Source organism: Brachyistius frenatus, unplaced genomic scaffold (genome assembly GCF_029030835.1).
Source record: "Brachyistius frenatus isolate BFR_SWC_R1_liver_20210118 unplaced genomic scaffold, ASM2903083v1 Contig_208, whole genome shotgun sequence".
Classification (NCBI taxonomy): Eukaryota; Metazoa; Chordata; class Actinopteri; family Embiotocidae; genus Brachyistius; species Brachyistius frenatus.
In genome coordinates, this window is record NW_027210807.1 from 360516 (window position 1) to 379760 (window position 19245).

The following is a 19245-nucleotide window of genomic DNA, read 5'->3' on the forward strand; positions in this document are numbered from 1 at the left end:
TGAGCACGTTACATAATGCCCTCAGGGCGGACACGAGATGAACGCTCGTGGTCTTCAGCAGGACGTCGGGAGAATCAAAATGGAGAACGTAAAACCTACATGTTCAGACAACTCCTTGGTGTCTGGTTGTTTACTTGGTGTTGCCTCATTTGTTTGTTTTCTGTGGGGACTCCGGCTCCTAATCGCTGACACAAGGGGTCTGCCCTATGAAGCAGGTTCTGCATACCCAGGCAATCTTATCGACACCTGGCTTCACTAAGCCTAAGAAATGCAATCATGCTAAGTGGTCACATGAAAGTGGTTATCAACAGGGTTTCTCAAACCATTTATGAGCGTGTCACAAAAGATTTGGAGCATTATGATGATCACAAACACTTTGTTAATGGATACGATTAAAAAGGCTTCTAATATCACTGCCGCGTCATTAGGAATCAGATCTCATTGTAATAACATTCCATTAGATTAATCTGTTTCTTAAAACCTATATTTAATCTTCAGAATAAGATTAAAATGTAGTGCCAAGTAAGTTTGTACCGCTACGGTGCATAATACAGAAAACCAAATTGTTTGACAAAAATCAAGTATCAAAAAAATACAATACGCGAGGTATATAAATACAATTTCATGAGTGTGTTAAAAAAAAATTGTTATATAGTGCACAGTATGTGTATTAAGCAGTGTGATACTACCTGGAATACTAATAATTGTATTAATGTAGCGCTACAGATTAGATGTGATGAATTCACAGATGTCTGAAATACAATTATAGCTTTAAATGTGATGTCTATTCTTATGGCATGTGCCATCATTTAAGCCTCTTTTTTCAGCTGCAGCCCCGGCAATGTTAAACGGACTGGGGAGCGAATGAGAAATAAACAGGAAAACATGATTAGTTGATTTCATATGCTTTGATCCGTCTCTGTTGTAGAATATTAGTGAATACAAAAGTACTATAAAATGGAATATATTATCTATGCAAAAAATTGTCCAGGAATCTAAAGAGGTTTGTTGTTCTCTCCAAAGAAACTCCATGTGATCTTCTACGATTGGTAATGTCATTTTCCAAGAGAATTGGAAAAGTTTGTCAGTAGGATTCAAGCTGTTATCTCAAACTCAACCTGCTGTGGAGCAGGTTTGTGGTAAGTTACCATGGCAATGCATCCAGGTAAAAAGTCAACCATGTTCATTGTAGAAAACCCAGAGTTAAACACCAAGTTACCTTGCTGACTATAAATCCTGCTTCCACTAGAGGCCTCTGGTAAGGGCTGATGTTGTTTGGTTGATGACGGCCAAACAGCCGGCCAACCAGCCAGCCAGCTACTGTGGCACAGAGCCAGCGTCGTAAACGGTCCTCAGGTCTCAGACAAGACTGGACAGAGCTGAGTCGTGTCAATTTCTGGCAGTCTGTGTCTCAGATGAATGTTGTGGCAGTGAGCAGCATCAGACAGTTCAGAGAGTGTAGTAGGAAGCAATAGCTGTATATTAGTTCTGATATCTATTTCTGACTTTTAGGATCAAGTAAAGAAAAGGGGAAAAAAAATGCATTTTATCAGGTGGACATATGACTAATAAAAAGCAAACATGAAACACATCTGTAAATTCTTTACAATCTTTTCAAACTTGTGTGTTTGTTAAAACTCACAAAACCTTATTTTAAATTCTCGTGGACTTTCCAAACATTGCAAATCTGTGATGCCGAATGATGCAGCGAAAAACAATGCATATTCCAGTCAATGTTAAATGGAATATTTTTATTTGTAGGAATGGGATTACTATTCTGATCAGCTGATGTTCATATATGTCTCCTAGAAATTGCATAATTGTAGTACCAATATATTCAAGTTCTGTCTTGTACCACACTGTTTTTGTAGGTTAGAGTTCCGAGTCCAAAGTTCAAGGATGACTTGGATGCCAGAGAAAGGGTGTCATGTATCAGCTCCGGCGTGTGGCTAAATGAAGGCAACAATAGAACTTTAGTTAATGTTACAAAGGAAGATTATGGGTTTTGGTTAACAATTGATAAAGTCAGTAGATTCTATCTTGTGCTTCAAGTCAGTTATCAAAATTGACCTGAGAACACACTCTTCTGAACCTCATCTACAGGACGTGCTCGATGGCATCAACATTTGGTAACATACCAGATATGTTTCCTCACCATGTTGATTGAAAAAACACAATTCAGTTTAGTTTATTGCTAAATACATGATTGTTTCAAATGTTTTTCAGCAAACAGAAATGAAAAAGAACTATTCTTTAAATGTCAATTTGTAATTACTTTCTATTTCATCGACATACTGAAAACATAAACTGTAATGAAGGTTGTAACTACATCAGTACTTAATAATCTCCCCATTGGCAGCTATCAGTTCACTAATAATAGATCAATTGATTTGATTTAGAATGTTTTAGTTTCCCATCTTTGCAGATCACTTCAAGTTCTGAGACATTTTTAGCCTGTGGAGACATGTTCATGATCCCCCCCTAAAATATATGAAAAATGTTCACTGGGCTTCAGCTTGAGTGTCATAAAGGGATCGATTGTGGACTCTGAAATTTGTTTTGGATCATTGTGCTGCTAAAACAGCTTTTACTTTCACTTCCATGAATGACTGCAGAATTTGTTGACATTTAGTTTAATTTATTCTTCCCTCTTCCCTTCGATGTTTCCTCTTCCACCACCCTGCCTGCAAATCAGAAACCTTCCAGTTGCTGAAGTGTCGGCCAGCTGTTGCACAGCTGCTCACTGGCATTTGATGCTGGGTTGCTAAATGCTGATCGCACCGAGTTAGTGTTTGTTTGTAGGTGTGTGGTTGAATCTCCTTTATACTGTACTAGCCTCAGTCAGCTGCTTTGTGTAGAGGGCAGATATTGCCACCTGCTGAATGCGTATAGAGAAAACAGTATATGATATAAATATATGTGTAGCTGGGTATCCAACAGGTAAAAGATGTAAGAGCTCAACTTTTTTGTTTTCCATTATTTTTACGACCAGAATAGGAAAACAATTTTTTTTAGTGTGCGTTGCTGCCGATCCCTCGAGGGTTAGACTGTTAGCTGCAGACACTGAGGTGGATCTGTCCCGCTGGAAGTCCCTCAGCTCACTGCCAATCGCTTCAGAACCAAGTGGAAAACAAACAGGGGTTTATTTGTCTCTTCAGGGGCTGACAGAGGATCAGTTCTTGTTTCAGGCTTCTTTCTAATCAGACGCTGAACCCTCGTTCACCTTGTTTTCATCTCTGATCTTTAAAACACCATCAGAGACATGTGACCCGGGTTGATGCCTGGCTGATTTTACTCTATGCTAATGATGGCTTTTATACGAGATGCCTCTGAAGATCTGATATTCTTTAACATGTCAGACATTTCCCTCTTTTTAAAATTCATATACATCTAAAGGCAGCTGTTGATTGAACAGTTTTCAGTGTTGCATCTGGAAAACCTCCAGGTAGCCTCGTCACAAGAGGCACATGTTAAAACACTGCAGTTTAACTCATGTTGGTGCAACAGACATGTATGTTTTCATGGCTGTTTATCCGTCTCCTTTTCTGTGATAAAGGGTGCATTTATTTTTATTTCGGTGTTCTTGGCAGCAGAGAAATGAGCTTGCGGCATATAATTTGTACTGTGAGCTGTTGTAAATATATTGTTGGTCATTCCTTGCTAAAAAAATGTTATGCTTTGAGTGCTGTTCGGTTTTCAAGCTATGGGTAGACAACATGACCGCTCCCTAGCGGGAAGCCAAAATATCTTGATTTTCCCCTGAATGTTGGTTGCAGTTCTATTCAGTTTAATATGATATAAGCCCTCTCCATGATAGCAGGTGGGAAAAGAGACAAACTAGAAAATCAAAGTAAACATCAATTTAGGTTTTCCTAAATATGGTTTCTGTCATGTTCATATTGTTTTTATTGCGTTAATATTTGTTCAAGGTTTTTGGGGGGTTTTGAACCGTGACCTCTCTTAAAACACAAATGTCACTAAAAACAACTCTGCCAGCTCATTGCTTCGTTGCTGTAGGCTTTTGCAATTTCAAGGGTCTTTGCTGTTAATTTCCTGAGTTTGACACGCAATACAGTCCACATAATACTATTTAAGGTACATAGTTCCAGTGTCACATTCATAATAAATCTTGCTTTATTGTATCCAAAATAATAACTCTTATATCTGAAAACTATTCCTTCCTCTTACAATGTGAAAGCAAGCATGCAAATATGCATATGTCATTTTTTTCTTCTCTGCCTTTAAACATAGTATCATTACCACTTTTGAACATTATTAGCTCGTTCTTCTTAATGAATTCCTTTATTTGTTCTGTGCTTTTGTCTACTTTTTAAAGATGTTGAAGACTGCATAACTCAAAATTTAAATGTTGCTGTTAATATTCCTCCAACTGGTTGGAATAAGTGTTAATTAATGCAAAGATAATTTGATTTAGTATTAAAATAAGTGTTTGGTGGAATTTATATGAATGAAAATATCCAAACTAATGACTATTACAAAAAAATACTTTTTCGTTGTTTCCCTCTATCTTGTTTTACTTTGCAAAATATGATGGCAACATTTATAAAATGCTTAAATCTTACCGTGATAGTTCCCCTTAGAGTAGGCTGTTAGTGTACATAGGCAAACTATTCATTTATTCTTAAATATGTGAGCAATTTAATACAGACTACAACATAATTTGGCAGTTTTTTTTTTTTTTTTTTTTTGCATTATTGAACATGCAGCAATGATGTTGCACCTTCAATCATTTCTTCCACCTTTTGCTTCCCTGCCTGTTAACACACGGTATCTTGCATGATGGGGGGATTTCTGTTACGTCATCCAGCATCACTAAATCTCAAATACCTGACCAATTTTAAATGAATAAATGTACCCAGATTTTCCATAACTTCATCATTTTCTATCAGTGTGGAAATGGACGGATCTCTGCATTGTTTTAGGTGTTGTATGAGCAAAAGGAAATGTTTATCAGTGCTGAAGGTGTTAGTAGTCACAAAAGAAAGGCAAAGCCACATTTTCTGTCGCTGCACAAGGACCACCACATGCTGATCAGTCACAGAAATCAAAATACTATTTTTTAAGACATTAACTCTGAGCCTAAACGTTCCCTATTTACTATGTAGTATACAAACATTTATGCCCAGTGTTTTTTCTACAATCCTAACTTTTTATGTTATCGCTATTGTGTTTCACTTCATTATCGTTGGTCTGTTTCTACAGCCGCCTTTAACTTCAATCTGCTCACAACTTGTGGGATTGTAACATGGTGCATATTTTTTTAAAATACGGTTGGAAATAACAGGATGACGTAAAGTCAAGAGAGGATGGCTGCAGGGCTCAAACTTAAATTCAAAAGTTAAAAAACAGTTTATACAGGCAGTTTTACAGAGTTAACTCAGGATTCTTTGGAAATAAAAGACCCCAGCAGATGTTATTGGTATGAGCATTTAATTTAAAAAAGAAAGCTGTGCACCTGCCTGGTTGTTGAGTGTGTTTTTTTTCTCCCTAGAAAGGACTTTTCAGCTTGGCACTAAGTCAATCTATATTCACCCTGAATCCAATTTGATCATTGCAAGAGAGAAACATTAAGAGAACGAGAGCAGCGACAACAGGAGTCATGGATACTTTTACCTCGAGGGTGAAACAGTTTATCGTCCAGGAAAGAGACGGATGACAAGTAAACAAAGCTTTACTTTAAATAAGAAAATCGGAGTACAGAGTGAAAGATGATGGACGTGTGCTGTCACCACTGATGGATTTCTTCTCTTAACGATCAGTCGAGCAGAAAGCTTGAAGCTGTCGCAGAATGATGAGCATCAATCTCTGTCACGGAGAACAGCCTGAGATGGCAGAAAATGGCGAGCGTGTTCCCTGAAGTTAAACATGTGTAACGATATCCTCGCACACGTAGACCTGACCTCGGTGTGAGACCAGGTCTCAACAGGCATTAGGGCTGGTGTTGAGAGTAATGATTGATGTCAGGATGGTATTGAAGTAACAAGTGGCGGAATCTGCAGTGCATTGAGATTATTTTGACCCATTTCCAATATTCAGTGAGTTCTGTTGATCCTAAAATCTCCAAACTCAAAGTCATGATCTTGAACACGGACAGAATAACTCAGAAAAACATGATTTGATTTTAGAAAGTCAAATAGTTTATTATTACCGGAAACAGGCGGAAATAACTAAATCTTGACTTGTTTTTGGAAAATAAAATCATCATCGAAATCTCAATAAAAATGAAAGCTGAAAATGAAGATTTTTCCTGCACACTGCAGAATTCTGCACAGGCTGAAAACTGACTCCTGACTTTGGCTGAACGACTTATCTAAAGATCAGCCACATGGAAATTAAAGTCAACACATTTCTCACCTCAACAGTTATAATCCAAAACAATGCTGCAATACTCATTAAATGTGGGGGAAGAAAATTGTATCCACCCTGGCTGATATTAAGACCGTCCTCCACTTCTCAATCATAAGCTTAAAGATAGAAGAAAATCTCTTTCATTTGAAAATAATCCAGCCCGACCCACGCCTGAAGCTTAATGCAAGAAAAACAGGCGCTGAACCGACATGCAGCAACACACAGGTGGTGCACGTCAGGTTCATGTTTCCAAATTCTATCAATCTTTCTATCAAGCTACATGATCAACATCCTGCAGAAGAAAAGTGGTGGTGTTTGTTCATCCCCAGCTAGGCAACTGAAAAGTATAGGCAGCAGAGTGAATGCACACAAATGCAATTTCGAGACTGTTTGAGCAAGCGTAATATGACCTGTTAGTGTCACAGTGCCTTATCGGGGCTGTAGTTACGACAGGAGCAAAGGTGGAAGTGAGGCGAAGATGTTAGAGAGCCCCAAAGTCTGCAGAGGGAGGAGGTTGGGGTTGGTGGCTGGACTGACAAAACACTTAAAGAGCTACTTGTTTCCCATTTCAGAACAATACAACATTGTTTTTAAGAATGACTGTTCCATAAGCCTAATTACATACAGTTCTTGAACTAATGATAACCCTCAACCAGATCGAGCCGGTTGTGTCAGAGAGTTTGGGGACAGCCGAACTATGGTCGTTCAGGTTAAAGGCCTAGTTAGCAGTTTCACACCGAGCCAATAAAGAGAAGCCAGAAGATGCAAATTAAGGGCAAATGCAGTCTGCGCAAGTTTAAACTGTTTCAAATCATGCAAAATCACCTTTGGGAATTTGATATATTTGAAAACGTTTGATTTTTCAGGAGGGAACTTGGACTTGAGGCGCTACTCCTTCACGTCGAAAGGAGTCAGCTTAGGTGGTGGGCATCTGATCAGGATGCCTCCTGGGCGCCTCCCTCTGGAGGTTTTCTGGGCACGCCCAACTGGCAGGAGACCCCGGGGAAGATCCAGGACACGCTGGAGGTATTATATCTCCTTGCTGGCGTGGGAACGCCTCGGGATCCCCCAGCATGAGCTGGAAAATGTTGTGGGGGAGAGGAAAGTCTGGGTCAGCTTGCTTGGCCTGCTGCCACCGTGATCCGACCCTGGATAAGCGGAAGATGATGGATGGATGGATGGATGGATGGATGGATGGATGGATGGATGGATGGATGGATGGATGGATGGATAGATGGATAGATGGATGGATGGATGGATGGATAGATGGATAGATGGATGGACGGATGGACGGATGGACGGATGGACGGATGGATGGATGGACGGATGGATGGATGGATGGATGGATGGATGGATGGATGGATTATTTTAATAAACACATTTGGAGCTCTGTGCGAGCTCTGTCACTGTTATTATTTTTATTACTTCTATAATTTGATGTCACTTTTCTTACACACACAGCTCAAGTTATGGTGTAGTTCCTCACAGTGGAGGGTTTTAAGACATGTCTGAATGGGAATAGACCCCTGGACAGACTGGATTAATCATCACATGTTCACTGAAGCTACGTATAGTTTAGGTAAGTATAAGTAAAACGTCAAAAAAGCAGAAGCGTCCTTTAAAGAAAGAAGCATTGCACGTTAATAAGAGGAGCTAATGTGTTTTAATAGAGCAGCTACTGATTGAGCATCAATAACTGCTGCTGCTGTTTTTTTTTTATAATGCATCATTAACGCTAATGTAGGGCCCCCATTATATATTTACATGCATCTTACTGTAAACATCAATGTACTGTCTATAGTGTGTGTGTGTGTGTGTGTGTGTGTGTGTGTGTGTGTGTGTGTTTGTTTCACCACTTTGAACCTCCATTACTTCTAATGTGCCAGAAGAAGCAACGTTTGGATTCAGAGCAGGAGGCAGTTGCTCACATGCTGTTTCATTGCTGTGAAACAATTTGCCTTTTTTTTTTTTTTTTACAATATTATAAATAAATTCAATCTTCACTATCAAGGCAATTTAGTTTCATCAGTGCAGATGATACATGTAGTGATATTAAATCAGTAACAGTAAACAGTAAATTGTATGAATTTTAGCATATGAAATTAAACTGAACTGATGGTGGGAGGGATCGATATTCACGAAGTCAGAACTGATGCAAACAATGAACTATGAATTAATTCCTTAATTTAATAAGCTATTAGATCATCAACCCAAGAGAAAACCACGAAATGACGCCTACTTGATGGTTTCGTCGACACGGCCTCTTTTAGGGACGTGGATGTTCAGAGCCTGATGTCTGGCTGGGTTCCTCCACTGATTTGCCCCTGTGTCTGGGGGTCTTGTTTTTTGTCCCACAGGTCTCTCAGCCAATAAATGTGAAGCAGCACTGCTGGGGCGTCTACTGGCAAAGCAGGCAGGCAGTGTCAAAACAAACTTCTGAGCATTTCTTCTGGTGGAAGGAGAAATGACCAAATTTGTCCTCAGAAAAACACAAAGAAACATGAAAAAAACAAAACATAAAATGGCAATTAATTATCAAATTCTTTGATTTTCAGCATTTTAGAGATAATTTTAAGATATTTTTTAATCCTCTTTTGTACAGTCCGTCTGTATCAGAAATCTAGTGGGTCGATATTGATTTACGGTTTGTCAGGGAGGAGCTGTAAACAAATGTCACAATGTTCATCTTTTTTGAAAACGTTGGTTTTCTTCTGTGGGTGTATGTCAATACTTCTTTAGTTTTATCCTCAGTGCGTGCACACAAAGCATTTCATCTTCTCAAGGTCTGAAGGATTACATTGATGTCGAATTAAAGTCTCTTGAAATGTTTTCAAAACTGTCTCCAACACATTGTGTCCTTTAGGTGAGAGGATGATTTTCAGAATTTTGTGAATTGCTGACAATTTCAATGAATTCTTTTACTTTTAACCTGACGGACATTTATCTCGCTTTGAATGGAAAGTTTGAATCTCCAAAGTAAACAGTGACTCCATCCTTGAGATTAACAGCAGTGACATGTTCTTTGTATCGAGTTGTGGAGGAAATATACCGCAGCTCCTCACTGATGTGTTGGAGCTGCAGCGCTCTGATAGCGTCAGCTCTCAGACAGGTTTGCATTTACAGTACGGGCCTTTAATTTTCTGGCTGTCACTAAGCAAATCAGGCTGAGTGACATTTGTATTGCTGTCAGGCCTCCAGCTGTCCGTCTCCCTCCCTCCTCCTTCTCTTGTGTGAATGCTGATGGGGCGTCCAGCGGCATTCGGCCCAGCACGCCGGCCTCTGTCTGAAGTGAAATCAATCAGCCCTTCAATGCTTCTCTAAAGGACCATTATCCAGCCCTGCCGGGCCTGTCGGCCTGCCTGCCGCAGGATCTATGACCTGATCCGCCTCTCTAATTCACACAGCAGAGCTCGCTAACTCAAATTTAACAAGAAAGTGGACAACAGGAAGCTAAGGAGGGTCAATATTTAAAGATCAAATTTAAACTCTGTAAATCTCAACAAATAAAGTATGGGATGTTTGGAGTTGAAAGTAAACAATATTTAGAAGTATAAGTGAAAACTTTGCGTTATCTCATCCTGTCTTAATTTTGGTGTGCAAGTCTTGAGATGGCCTGAGCCTTGAAAGAAACCTTTTGAAATTGAATAAAGCAAAAAGTATTTTGAAAAGGGGTTTTCCATTTCTTTTTTTTTTTTTGATTGGCATGAGATGTTTTTACTTCTTTGAACATTTATTTTCCTTCAGTCTCTGTGAAATTTGTGAATACATCAAAGTCTGCTGAATGTTGTCCATGAGTCTTGATACTGAATGTGAGCTCAGAGTTCTCCTGCTCCTCTGCCTGTGGCCTTAACCCCAACATGTCTCCACAGATTCCTCAGATCAGCTACGCCTCGACCGCTCCGGAGCTCAGCGACAACACGCGCTATGACTTCTTCTCCCGTGTGGTGCCTCCGGACTCCTACCAAGCTCAGGCCATGCTGGACATCGTCACGGCGATGGGCTGGAACTACGTGTCCACTCTGGCCTCCGAGGGAAACTACGGTGAGAGCGGCGTCGAGGCCTTCGTCCAGATCTCCAGAGAGTCAGGTAGGAAACCTCGAGGAGATACAGGTTGATAATTAAACTGTGACAATCTGTGACGACTTGGATCTGACACTTTGTTTTGCTTTAAATTAACCAATGGAGATTAATTCGGTGAAATGGGACAAGCAGGAAGAACAGCCTCTGTTGGTTGTTCAGATGCTGCCTGATAAATTGGCTGTACTGTGTCTCGGAGTGTGTTGACGAGTGAACAGGAGGAGAGATCTTGTAATTGACTCTTGATGTAATTACACCAGAAGGCAACACTGTTTTCTCTTCAGCTGGTCACTGTGAGGCAATCAGACTCTTGCTGATTAAAATGTTATCGGAACCCAGATGAGCCCCGACATTAATTAGCTTGTAAGCGGCGTGTTGAAAATTAATTGGCGGTCACATGTATGTTGGAGAGCAGCGCTTTGTCTGCGTGTGGTGGTCGTTGAATTCGGGTTCAATGGCTCTGCTGTGTTTCGTGGATGAATCGGAGGCTCTGATTAGCAGCAGCTCACTCACTTCTTGAATAATGATGCATTCAGATATTCTTAGCTACGATCTAGCCATGTTCATGCCATTAATCGTGTCTTGTATATGACTTTGATACTGTCCATTTCCCTCCGGAATATGATTGTGTTTTCATCATTAACCGAGGTACCTTTGATGAAACTATGGTCAGTTACAAAAAAAAAAAAAAAAAAAGTGGATGACCTTGTTGTCTCACTCAAACTTTTTACTGAACTGAACACACTACACTGAATATCTTCGGGACCCTCTAAAAAGACAAAAGAGGCAAATGTATGCTGCGGTTGCGAAACCTGATTGAGCTTTTGGGTACTCTATAACAACACTTCAGCTGGGATGCAGACATAAACCACACCTGTGTTCAAGTTGAATGGCAAACATGGCAAAGATAAATCTTCACACCAAAATTTTGTATTTTTTACAAAAGATGTCCAAGACGTTTTAAGTTCTGAGAGACTTGTATGTACAGCAGCAAAGCATTGTGGGTGTGCAGGATGAGCCTCGTTTCTCCAATGACATCACCCTTAGGTTTCCTGAAGAGCAGTTTTGAAGCTCAGGTCCAGGTGGCCCTGGCCATCACCACCTTGGCAGTGCCTGACTTCAGGTTTACTTACGGCTCATCCAAAAATGGGTGCAAGCAATACGTCCCAGTCAACCAAAGCTTGGTTAAGGAATTGTTCCAGGAACATCCTTTTGGGGCCAATCTCAGTCCCTGGATTTAAATTGAATTGGAAATCTTTGGTGGGTTTTACAGAAACCAGTGGCAAAACAGAAACCAAGCAATATTAGTTAGCTGGCAGCTCAAGAAAGATGAATAAGATAAAATTGCAGCAGAGGCTGGTGAGAAACTGCTGCAAACATACATATTTAATACTTAAATAATAGGTTAAATCATTTTTTTAATGTACCTTTCTAGAGAAAGTTGTTATCTGGTTTGATACAATTAGTGAAAGCTAGGCTTTAGTCGATGTGTTTTCATAAGATTGTATTGACATCACGAGAATGTATTGCATGAATAATTTTGACTGCAGCTCTACCTTACAATTATATATTAAAGTATGACATGCTGGGTCTCAGAGAAATGTTTGAAAGGAAGAAAACAAAGTGAAGGTGAACATTACTGAAATGTCATCAGATATGACAGATCATCACTGCAGGAGTTCATGTCGTAATCTTTTCAGGCCTGTTTCAATCCTGGTTGATTTGACAGCACCCGCGGTTACTTCAAATCTGGTTTTAATATGACAGCAAACAATCACAGAGCAGCTACTTGGTCACAAATACAAAACTTACTTTGCAGCCAAACAAACAGACACAGAAAACTGCAGGTGCGTCAGAAAACTTATGTGAAGGAAAGAAAGTTCACAATCCACGATTGCATCACAAACAGAATATTATTGATTACCAACATTTCAACATGACTGTTTTCTTCAGAGTATCAGGGGACATGACAATTTAACAGGTAACATATTGGGGACAGGGGTTTTCCATCATGGAGAAGAGTGCTCTCAGCCATATACCATGGAAAGGGGATATGTCCAAAGACAACATTAAAGAGGCAGATTATAAATTATAAAGTTTGTCAAGGCAAAACACTGCTTATAAAGGTCAAAAAAATATCCCAAAATCACAAAGTATCATTTATTTGACAGAGTAGCCTCAAATATAAATACATTCACATTTTCTTTTATGTATATATAAAAACAAAAATTAAAAAAAATACCACGAGTAAAGTTCAGCCATAGACTGTATATAAAAGTAGACATAGCTTCTGGGTATGAAAAATGAGGCCAATGCAGAAGTGCCTTAAGCTGCAATACCAAGCACTACCAAGTACCAGTACAGTTGATTGACAGGCCTGTGGTGCAGTCAGGTTACGGCTATCAGTGGGCGGGACGTAGTATCGCCGGGTTTCCAATCAGATTGAGTACAACCTCATCAAGACCAATTATAACGAGGAGGAAATAGCTCACACCATTATAAGAAAATTCAGACCTGCCTCCTTCAAAACTTCTACCACAGTGCATGCCGGCCCCCAACCCAGATGGGAGAAACAGATGTGGTGTACAATGCAACAGTACTTTCAAATATACTTATTTCACACACCCCCATTCAGGTAAAACAAAAATCCTTATTAAGTCTGTTATTTCTTACACTACAAAAGGTGTTATTCATGTTATCTTATGTCCATGTGGCAAGTACTGTGTGGGCAATCTTAAGCAAGAGCTTTAGATGTGTTTAGTGGAACAGAGCAGTTCCAAAAGATGTAGAAAAAATGTTTTAAAGTACAAACAAAGTGCCATATTATTGCAGAACAACGCCCGAAAGGGAGACTAACTCAATGTTACGACTTATCTACATGAATCAAATGCCTCACTAACTCTCAGGATGCTTAATAAGGCTGTACTTTAGTCTTTTCTCAAAGCTGAGAGTTTATCCCTGATATATCAGTCATCCTCTGCCAAATCCAGAGAGCTGCTTGTACGAGATGTGCAGACACACTTTGGCAAAGTTGTCTTTGGTAAACTCCACAAGAGAGGTCTACTGGATTTATTCCTTACTACATCCAAGTGTCTATCCTCTATCTGTGTCTTTAACCCCCCACCCCTTTAAAAACAAATATTTTTCTGTATAAAACTCCAAGTTTGAACCAGCTTTCCTTCATATCTTTATCCTAATCATATTTACCGCCTCTTAAACACTGGTGTGTGTCCCTTCAATATGTCACGGGTCAAATGTGGTAAATATGTTAAACAATATGCTGTTTTCGTAAAGAAAGGCACTTGTTTATTTGGAATGAACATTAGATCCAGACGGTAGAACCGTTGAGCTTCTGGATGTATCCCTTTACTGATTACATGTCTGAGCATCATGTTGCAGCTCATATTTCCTCTTCCAAACAAAAACCTCTGCTGAATTAGTTCATTATAACAGAAACATCAGTTTCTCTGCTGTAGTCCCAACCCAGAGAAATTATTGGTCAACTGTACATTTAGAACATGCTCAAATCAGCATACCATCACACCCTGCTCATCACTAGAAATATCCCTCTGCCTTCTCAATGGCAATATAAATTTGGAATTGAATTTCATATAATATGCAACATAATGTTGTTTTTACTTGTTATAGGCCTGTTAAATGTGACCCATTTGGGACATGTTGTCTCTGCACACACACACACACACACACACACACACACACACACACACACACACACACACACACACACACACACACACACACACACACACACACACACACACACACACACACACACACACACACACACACGAACACGAACATGGCTTTATGGGCAGCCCGCATGTGGATTTATATCAACAGGAGGAAGGTAACACAGTAGCAATTGAAAATACACTTGTCTTATTATGATAATCTTACAATATCTCAAACCCACAGAAGATAGTGCCATTGTGAAATATGTAAAGTAGTGCTGTAAAAAGCTCCACTGGAAATAATTAGCCTCCTAACTATTTCCTCCTAACTATTAGCCTCCTAACTATTTCCTCTTCCAAACAAAAACCTCTGCTGAATTAGTTCATTATAACAGAAACATCAGTTTCTCTGCTGTAGTCCCAACCCAGAGAAATTATTGGTCAACTGTACATTTAGAACATGCTCAAATCAGCATACCATCACACCCTGCTCATCACTAGAAATATCCCTCTGCCTTCTCAATGGCAATATAAATTTGGAATTGAATTTCATATAATATGCAACATAATGTTGTTTTTACTTGTTATAGGCCTGTTAAATGTGACCCATTTGGGACATGTTGTCTCTGCACACACACACACACACACACACACACACACACACACACACACACACACACACACACACACACACACACACACACACACACACACACACACACACACACACACACACACACACACACACACACACGAACACGAACATGGCTTTATGGGCAGCCCGCATGTGGATTTATATCAACAGGAGGAAGGTAACACAGTAGCAATTGAAAATACACTTGTCTTATTATGATAATCTTACAATATCTCAAACCCACAGAAGATAGTGCCATTGTGAAATATGTAAAGTAGTGCTGTAAAAAGCTCCACTGGAAATAATTAGCCTCCTAACTATTTCCCACCACAGCCTTTTTTAACTAACTCTGTTTTGTTTTTTTTCTGAGAGGAGAACTCTGGGGATTTTACACATTTATAGATGCTGTGCTACATTACAGCCAATGTGGGAAAAAAAAAATTAAAATCTTTTTGGGCTGCACATTGAGCAGTGTGAAGTCTCCTAGATGTTAGCGAGCAGTGTCAGAAATGCCTCGGCTAAAAAAAAAAAAAGACCCATCGGGGGGTGTGGAGTTCGAAAGAAGTGATCTTACTAGAAATCTGGAGCCTGTCAGGCCACATTAGCTGCTACTCGCGTAACGCACCCATATATCTGACTGAACTGTCAGCTGGCTAGTTGCATTGAGGGTAATATAGGTGCTAGGTTCTGATGAGGTGGAATGTGTGGAATAAAAAGACTTCTGCTGCGGTTTTGGTCATTTTTTCATTCTTAGTGACGATGATGTAGGCGTCTCTAGTAGTCTTAAGTAGCTCTCAGAGGAAAAAAAAAGTTGAACACCCCTGGTTTAAAGAGATTGGTCTTGGTTCGTTGCGAAAATATCTTGTTGATGACAGAGGTCAGAGGTAGGAATGGTTGGATAAAAAGGCAACAGTTACTTTAATACACCTGCTGCGTCTAATTTGTGCAGAAGAGATCCTCGGAAAGCGCAATACATGGAACTTTGAGGCAGATGGTCTACAGGACCAGAAGACCACATCAGATGCTGCTCCCGTCAGCTAAGAACTTACCAAAATTGGGCAATGGAAGATTGGACAAAAGTTGCTAAGTCTTATACGTCTCAATTTCTTCTGTGACATTCAGTTTGTAGGTCAGAATTTGGTGGAAACAACATGTAAGCAGGATTCATCCTGCAGTTCAACCTGGTGGTGGTGTAATGGTGTAGGGCAGGGGTGTCAAACTCATTTTAGTTAAGGGGCCACATACTGCCCACTTTGATCTCAAGTGGGCCAGACCAGTAAAATCATAGCATAATAACGCATACATAACGACAATATTTCTCTGTTTTAATCATTGGTGAAGGTTTTTGGATGATAAACCCTATTTTAAGGTCTTTCTACAATAAACTAGAAACATAAAGACCAAAAACTCAGACATCAGCCCACTGTTTCTCTGCCCCGGCTCTCCTCTGCAGATTCCCTCGCTTTGTGACGCGTTTGACGTCAAACGCGTCACAAAGTGAGCAGCGAGCGCGGCTGCCTGCCTGTGGCACCGAGCGCTTCTTCCTCCGGAGCAGACGTCGCATTTACGCTGTTTTTGAAGCAATTACTGGATCGATTAAAACAAAAATAACAAAACGTTTGTACTCATAAACCTCCATATTCTCATAGAAATGCAATTTATGTCTTTCCGTAATTTTCACACTTAGCAAAGTCATCCGGCGGGCCGAGCTGGACCCCCTGGCAGGCCGGATCCGGCCCGCGTGCCGTATGTTTGACACCCCTGGTGTAGGGGATGTTTTCTTTGCACACTTTGGGCCTCTTAATTCTCCCTGAGCATCATTTAAACCAACTCCAACCCGGTACAAGCAAGGAGTACTTAATAAAGTCAATAAAGCCAGTGAGCTACAGAACTGCAAATATTTCCTCCTTCATGTGTCTGATACAATTGCAGACTGTGGAAAGTGAAGCCCCGTCTCCTTTTCACTTTACAAAGACATTTCTGCATCAAACATTCTGATCACTGTAATCACCGCTGACAGTGACTAAAACCATAAACTGCGTTGAATAGTCCAATGTTAAGTAATGACTATTTGTTGCTATTAATCAAATAAAAGTGGACACCGTTACTGCAGGACTGGAGTGCGCTCATTTACCAAAACTCTGCAGTTGTTGATTGCATTGAATTATACAGTATATCAAACCCTATAACTCTGTAATAAAGAAATTAAGGATTGAAGGTAAAGAAAACCATGAGGAAGCAGAAGGCACGAGCGAAGGGAAATAAGGAATTGCTCAATGAGGTTGAAATGGAGTGAAGAGGTAGAGAGCCAAAGAAAAGGGTAGAGGAGAAAAAGAGGAGGCTACAGAGAAAAATCCACCAGAAGAGGAAAAAAGAAAGAAACAACGTCAGAGAAAATAATGTAAAAAAGAAAACCAGGAGGCAGAGGAAGAAAAGAAGGCAAAAATAAGATATGAGAGGAGAAGAGGAGGCAAAGAATAAGTAGAAATGGTGGATGAAGAAAAACTGGAGAATAACAGAGGAAAAAGTGAACTAAAGACAGAAGTGTGAGGAAGACTATGGAAAGGAGGACACGGTTGTAGTTGAGGTAATGAAAACAATGATTAAATCTAAAAATAGAGGAGGAGGAAAGGAAAAAAAGTAATTAGTGAGTGGATGAGTTGGAAATGGATACAAGAAGGAAGAGGAAAAGTGAATAAAGGAAGACTGAGAAAGAAGGAAATGAGGAGGTGGTGAAGGAAGGAAGTAAAGAAGGAAAGGAGAATGTAGAATGTAACTTGGAGGAAATGTGGAAGTAAAAGAAGACATGAGGAAAGACGGAGACAAAGGAGGGAAGGTGGAGACCAAGGAGGAAGTAGGGAATGGAAGGAGGAGGTAATTATAGGAGGCAGAAGGTGGGAAAAGAAAAGAGGAGAGGGTGAAGGAAAGGAGCAAGTAAATAAAGAAACGGAAAGACAGAAAGTAACAAAAGAAAAAAAAAGGAAATGGTAGAGAGAGTCCGAGGTGGAAGAGGGAATGAGAAGGAAGTAGAAAACAATAGCAGGAGTTAATCTGATTTAGCGGTGAGGTTGCTGATTGCAATCAACCAAGCCCTCTCCTTCCAAGTAGTCTATTGTGGCCCTGAAAATCGCAAAAGTTCCTCTTTGGAGCCAGTGTTTGGTTTGTCTGTTTGACCGTGCAACATGGTGGACTCAATGGAGAACTGTCTCCCTATGGAGAAGAACTCATTCTAAAGTAGCAGGTGATTATACACTAATGAAAACGTAATTCTGAGTATTATATTCAAATTCTGCTAACAGATCATTGGAATTCTACATGCTTTAGAGAAAGGATTGATAAAGTAGAAGGAAGAGGTGGTGATGAGATTAAGACAGCAAAGAGATGAAGGGTTGAAGAGGAAATACGTTGATAACAGAATGAAGGACACGGCTGATGAAAGAATGGCAGTGAAGAAAGTGTTAGGCGGAAAGGATCAAATGTTGAGTGAGAGCAGGACCGGTTTACCTCCGTAGTAACTTTCTTTGTCCTCTGATAACATCGTCTCTGCTCTTTGATGATACAGCTGCCGAGATGTTACCAGATGTTACCGATGTGTGTAACCCGAGGCCCACAGAGACCTGCTCTAATGGCTGCAACATAATGCGGGATCATTGCCGCCACCGCCCTGCGAAGCCCGTCTCCATGACAACCGCTGCAGTGGTTCTGGGATCAGATGGATAAATCACTGTGATCTCCTCCTGAATCTAACCCCTCAGCAGCTACTATCACAAGTTCTGGGTGCTGAATTTGAAGAGAGGATCCTTTCGGAAATAAGAATCAGTCATACAAAGTATGGAAAACAAAACAAAAAACACAGTTCTTTGGATTTAGGGTGTCTCAGTTGCTCCTTTCAGTTCTTGTGATCTGAGATTGATGATGATGAAATCAGGACTCTGTGGTGGGACAGACCCTCTTTTGAAGTCCTTTTTTTTGGTCCCTTTTGTATTAAGAATTGAATCATCCAAAGTGACAAAAATCTTTTCACAATACTGTTTTCACAATACTCATACTACATTTTTTGGGAGAACACATTGAAAATTAAAGATTTGCTATTTTGTAACACTAGTATATTAAAATTTTAACGTGGAGAGATGCGTTCCCATCTTCGTGATGACCTTCTTTTCCAGAAAAAAAATATTTTTGTGTACTTTTGGGGAAAGGTTGAGTGAAATGGTAGACAAAAGACATGACTGTCAGTTAAAAATCTAAAAAGTGACTGCTTTGAAATGAGTTATGGGGCAGTTTCAAACAAAACATGGCCACAACTGTTAAAGTGGATAGAAATGATGAGGCAAATCTTATTAAATTGTATTTATATGGAGCCAAATCACAACACAAGTCACAAGTCTCTTGGCACCTAACATAATAAAGTGCCTACAATACAACCGAACAACATTAATGGAACCCAACAATATGAGCAATTGCCTTTAACAG

The 19245-nt window shown here is 39.9% G+C and overlaps 1 protein-coding gene across 1 annotated transcript in view; it reads left to right on the forward strand.

Annotated features, from left to right (window-relative positions):
• LOC138633114 (metabotropic glutamate receptor 8-like) overlaps window positions 1-19245 on the forward strand; it is a 159802-nt gene that overhangs the window by 32704 nt on the left and 107853 nt on the right. The window contains exon 2 of the mRNA XM_069719154.1: window positions 10239-10455. Within this exon, the coding sequence (XP_069575255.1) occupies window positions 10239-10455 (217 nt within the window). The remainder of the gene's footprint in view (window positions 1-10238; window positions 10456-19245) is intronic.